Here is a 5,566-nt window from a genome sequence, read left to right as displayed (position 1 = left end):
CTATTGCAGCATAAAAATATCTACCCGATAATGACGCTCAATTGTGAAGTCATCTTGTTGATAACGAGCTAGACCTCCTCTCTCAACATAACGAGCATTCATGGCTGGGACATCTATGTCACGTGCCTCACAAAATGATTTCATAGTGGTAAGTAAATTATCCCACTCTTCATCTATGAATTTTTGAATAAGTGCTTTAGTGGATGAAACAAAATTCATTGCATTTAAAATGCCTTGAGACTGACACTGCAAAGCTTGAGAAAGTGCATTAGTGATCTTCATAATTTCTTTCATGAGATGCAAAATGAACACAAATTCAAAAGAAATCATAGCATGATAACATGAGTATGCTACTTCTCGTTGGGAAGTAGTATTTCCTTCCTTGATGATCTTAAGTAAAATTTCACATGTTGGACTAAATATATTTACCAAGCTAGAAATCGATCTCAAGTGAGAACCCCAACGAGCATCTCCAACCCTTTGTAATGTGTTAATCTGATTAAGTCCTCTTCCAGTTTCAAGCTCACCAATTTTAACAAAATATGTAATTTGATTAGCATAAGCATTTTTTAGTTGCTCAGTACGCTTGCATGAAGCACCAACAACATTGACAATAGATGATAATCTATTAAAAAAACTTTTAACAAGAATAACTTCTTTTGATGCTGCCACTAATGCTAATTGCAAGCGATGTGCAAAACAATGAATGTAGTAAGCATATGAACAATCATTTGAAACCAAAGCTTTTAATCTATTCCACTCACCTCGCATATTGCTTGCACCATCATATCCTTGCCTTCGAATATCTTGAATATCCAGACTATGATGTGACAAGATATAATATATTTCATCTTTTAGGGTTAATGCCGTAGTATTGGGGACATGAACTACCCCAAAAAAAGGTTCTCGAACAAGACCATCTTTGTCTACAAATCTTATAACAATAGCCATTTGCTCCTTCATTGACTCATCACGACCTTCATCAACAATTAGGCAAAACTTTGCATCACCAATTTCTTCACGAATTGCCTTCTTCACCTTGTTTGAAAATACATGTAAGATTTCCTTTTGGATTTTTGGTGATTTGTAAGAGGCATTTTTGGGAGCTTTCTCAATCGCTTCTGCAACATATTCATTATATGATACCACCAAATCCAATATTTCAAGAAAATTCCCACAATTAATTGAATCAGAACTTTCATCTCGTCCTCTAAAAGCAAGTCCTTGAAATGCAAGTACTTTGACAACATCAATAACCACAATCGATTGCTTGCAATTTGATCAGAATTGAAATTTTCAAGTACCTTTTGTATGTGTTGAGACTGGTTCATCAAATCTGTCATGGCTTGCTCAGAAGCTCTATGAAAAGAATTAGGTTCTTTCCCCATATGATTCAAAAAGGAACAATTATTTCCATCATTAAGTTTCTTCCAATTTCAAAATCCATCCTTAGTGAATACATGACTCCCAGAATTCCCAATTGGCTTGTCAAAGAGAAAGCATGGTAGACAAAAAGCAGCATCTTTACTAGGTGAATATTCAAGCCATTTACTAAATTCCTCTATTGCAAACTAGAAATGTTTAAATTTACGAGAATGACGTCCAAATTTAGTTTTCTTGTACTCATCTAGTTTAGGTTGGTATGGACCAAGCTTAATGTAAGCTCGTCGAATTTCATCCCGTTCATTAGCATCATATTCCCATATTTGCTTACGCATTCCAGGATCACGCACAAAATCTGTACTTTCGTCAATGGTGACATTTGGAACTTCTGTTTGGAGATTTTCAGAAACTGGGACATCAACGCTAGGGGTTGGAAATCTTGCATCACCAACTATGACTTCAGGATCATGCACAAAACTTGTACTTTCGTCCATGGTGACATTTGGAACTTCTGTTTGGAGATTTTCAGAAACTGGGACATCAATGCTAGGGGTTGGAAATCTTGCATCATCAGCTATGGCTTCAGAATTATTTAGATTTTTTCTTTTGAAAAAATTTAATATTGTAGTGGACTTACTCATGATCTACAAATTAAAAAAAAAAAAAAAGTTTCATTATTTTCATATTTTGTAGTTCTATACACCAACTAAAAAAAAAGGGACGAAACCAAAAAAAAAAAAAAATCTAAAATCAAAATAATCACAAATAGACAAGCACAAGTTTATATATATTACTAATATTAGCCACATCATACAAAGTGACAAAGACAAAGTTCACAAGTTCATATATATATATATATTACTAATATTGGCCACATCACACAAAGTGACAAAGAAATTTTTTTTGATAAAATTAAAACAATTAGACCAAATACTTAGTTAATTGGTCTCACAAAAAAGTCACTTGTGACTTACCATTTGCCTAAGACTAGTTTTCACAATTAACAGTGACTACCAAGGCCTTCTCTCACAAATTCACCATCACAATTCATTACTCACAGTCTCACATCCTGCTGTCCTGGTCCCACTCTATTTCTTTATAGATAAAACCAAAAAAAAAAAAAAGGGGTAACAACTAACAAACACTGAAACTCTGAAAGTGTAACCAGTCCACACAATCACAAAAAGCTACAAAATACACAGCCACACAAATAAAAAGTAGTGACTAGTCAACGGTCCACTGTCCACATGACACAACACAACAATTCATAAAATAAAATTAAAAAGCCACAACTCACAAATATCACTATATTAGTCAACACAATTCATAGAAAAAATGCAGAGGATAAAATTAGAATATTATAAGATTAAAATGTATATAAATAATGAAAGATAAAAAATAAAAGCTGAAATTTGTTTTTATAAAAAAGCTAGATGACAACGTGGAGTGGAGGAAGGCAGGAGGCTAACAAGTCAGCATAAAAAGCTGAATTAAAGCTTCCCTTTCAAATATTAGTCAAGCTAGTCATAGGCTCGCAAAACTAAAAATAATATTACAAAAAATAAAACTAAGCACAATAAAAAGTTGAACTGGGCAAAAAATAGCCATAACAAGAGTTAGAAAAAAGAGTTGCAAAGGATGAAACGCACAGAAAAATTGAAGAAGAAGAAAAAGAAGACTGTTGTGATGGGATGCGTTTCTTCATGTGACCGGCGTGACGACAAGAGGGTTGATCGGGTTTGATTTCAATACCGGCTAGAATTGGTATACCGGTCGAAACTCACCGAAATTGACCGGAATGACCAGAACGGGTCGGAATCAACCGGAATTCAACTCGAGGTGGAACAAGGGGGTGCTTCGTGCCGGTGAAGTGACTGGTATGAAAATTTCCAGCAGTTCCGACTGGAACAAAACGAAATCAATAACACTGGTTTAACCTTTAAAATAAAAGACAAAAAAAAAAATTGTAACCATAAAAAAATAAGAAATATAGTAAAATTCAAAACTAAATTAATGTAAAAAAATAAGAACTAGCACATATTTTATTTTGTTGCGAAGCCTAACTTTGATAACATTCATGGTGGGAAATACTTGGTTCATAATTGCAATATAAACTGAAAAAGTAAATAGAAATATAACTATTTTATAAAGATAATAGTATTAACCACAAAAGTTGAAAGTCATATTTATCATCATTATAATATTCTTATTAAAAATAATAATTAGTGTTATTAAGTTGAAAATTAATACTAGCAAATACACAGGCAAAAAACTAACAAGTACTTAGATGGAAATGTAGCATTGCATCATTTAAATTTCAAACTTATAACTTTGGGTCTCGAACATCAAACAAGCAAATTATAATACTAAACATATAAGTCAAGTGATTATTTAATATTTTAAATTCTTTGAATTAGTTTACTGAAGTGACTAATTTTCAATTTGGTGGGTGGGGGGGGTGGGGGGGATATAAAATTTTGTATCTAAACTTTTAAATATATAAATAATTTACCAACCAAAGAGTGAGACTTTGTCTTTTTCTTTTATTTATTTATTTGCACTTTGTCCGAAGTGACTAAGGTTCTATGAGGAAAACATTTTCAAGTATTTAGGACTTTTCAAAAATATAATCAACGATAATTATTTTTTGATGATCACAAAAGCACTATATTTGAGATTGAAAATGTTTTACACTTGAAGGCGTAAAATATTTTCATCCTCTAGCGAGCAGAAACCTAGAAAATGACAAGAATCTCCCAAAAATACTCAAAATGCCCCTTAAAACCTAGGAAATGACTATAAATGACGCATGGTTTTCTAGTACTAGACCTACCATGAGTTTTCCTCTTTTACTCATTTTGACATGTGGAGTAGTATTATAATTAGTTTGATAATTGAGCCACATTTTGAGCAACATTTTTCATATTTTAAACATACTTATATGCACTTTTTTACCAACATGTATATCAAAAACACTCAAACTCCTCTACCAAACACCCCCTTAATTTTGAATTTGAGAAATAAGTATAAAAAAAACTTCTCAGAACTTCTAAGTAACTGAGATATATATACTATAAAATGATTAAAATAAGCCTAAAAGCTCTAAAATGACCTATATACTTTCAAAACATCTAATATAATTAAAATTTCCTATAAAACTACTAAAATAACTAAACTACCTCTAGAAACCATCAAAAGGTTGCAAATGCTCCCTGAAACCTCCTAGATGATCACGGTATGACTCGAAAGTCACACAAAAGTTAATTTCAAGTTTTATTTTGGAGGTTTCAAATGTTTGTAATTATGCGCATGTGAATGTGCAAGTTTAGAAATTAATAGTTTTTTTTTTTTTTTTTTTGTGGTTTCTATACACTTTTTTTTTTATTGTTCTTATTAGTGCAATTTTCAATAGTTTTGTTTTGATTGTGCTTAATTTTAGGGTTTTTATTTTTATTTTTATTTTTATAAGAGATTAATTGTTAGGCTGATTTTGTTGTTCTGTATTAATATTTTAAAACGGTAAATAATTTTTTTTATCTCATAATATATATATAAAAGAGAAATTGTGTGAATTTACATACAAATCAAATACTAAAAAAAAAAAATCAAAACATTTTGAAGAAAATTTTTTCTTAAAAATGTTTGAAAATGCTTTCGATCGACAACATTTTCAAGTTAAAAATATTTTACTCCAAAATAAATGGAAAAGTGTTGTTTGTAATGGCAAAATTTTGTATTTTTTTTAGACACCACATAATAAAACTTCTCATTTTTTTTCTTCAATATTTTCATCAAATAAGCACCGACAACCCATATCGAAATAGTATCTCTAATAAGATACCAACACAGCAGGTGGTCTAATGCCTAGACCTTGGCCAACAAGATTTTGGTCTTCGATTCGGGTCCTCTTGATTCCCACTAATAAGCACGTTGATATCTATCTTGCTACCCATCCCCTCCTATTGTTTTTTGTTTTTTGTTTTTTGTTTTTTGTTTTTTTTTTGTTCTCTCTAAAAAGAAAAAGAAAAGACCCTAAGAAGATAAATTCATAGTACATGCATGCGTTTCACGTATACTCCTACTATTTTTCTCCAGGTGGTCTGCCATAACTGCGCACTTGCCAAAGAGAACAGACAACGAGGTCAAGAATTACTGGAACACACATCTAAAGAAAAGGTTAGCC

General features: G+C 31.6%; 1 protein-coding gene across 1 annotated transcript; it reads right to left on the bottom strand.

Moving 5' to 3' along the window:
• On the bottom strand, positions 1 to 2,024 carry LOC111988194 (uncharacterized). Its single transcript, XM_024019975.1, has 2 exons — positions 1,592 to 2,024; positions 1 to 1,223 (listed from the first exon to the last, which is right to left on the bottom strand). Exons 1-2 carry the CDS (start codon positions 2,022 to 2,024, stop codon positions 1 to 3), a joined length of 1,656 nt encoding a protein of 551 aa, XP_023875743.1.
• Positions 2,025 to 5,566: the final 3,542 nt, after the last annotated feature.

Source organism: Quercus suber, unplaced genomic scaffold (genome assembly GCF_002906115.3).
Source record: "Quercus suber isolate HL8 unplaced genomic scaffold, Cork oak 2.0 scaffold_141, whole genome shotgun sequence".
NCBI lineage: Eukaryota > Viridiplantae > Streptophyta > Magnoliopsida > Fagales > Fagaceae > Quercus > Quercus suber.
Note: the sequence above shows the minus strand (reverse complement) of the source record. Positions and strands in the feature narration are given on the sequence as shown.

Bases quoted from the DNA above. Each gene is read 5' to 3' on its own strand.
- LOC111988194 (XM_024019975.1), bottom strand. From the start codon at position 2,024: ATGAGTAAGTCCACTACAATATTAAATTTTTTCAAAAGAAAAAATCTA. The intron at 1,224-1,591 runs GTAAATTTAAAC...TTGCATTTCAAG, and splicing joins TAAATTTGGACGTCATTCTC to GACTTGCTTTTAGAGGACGA.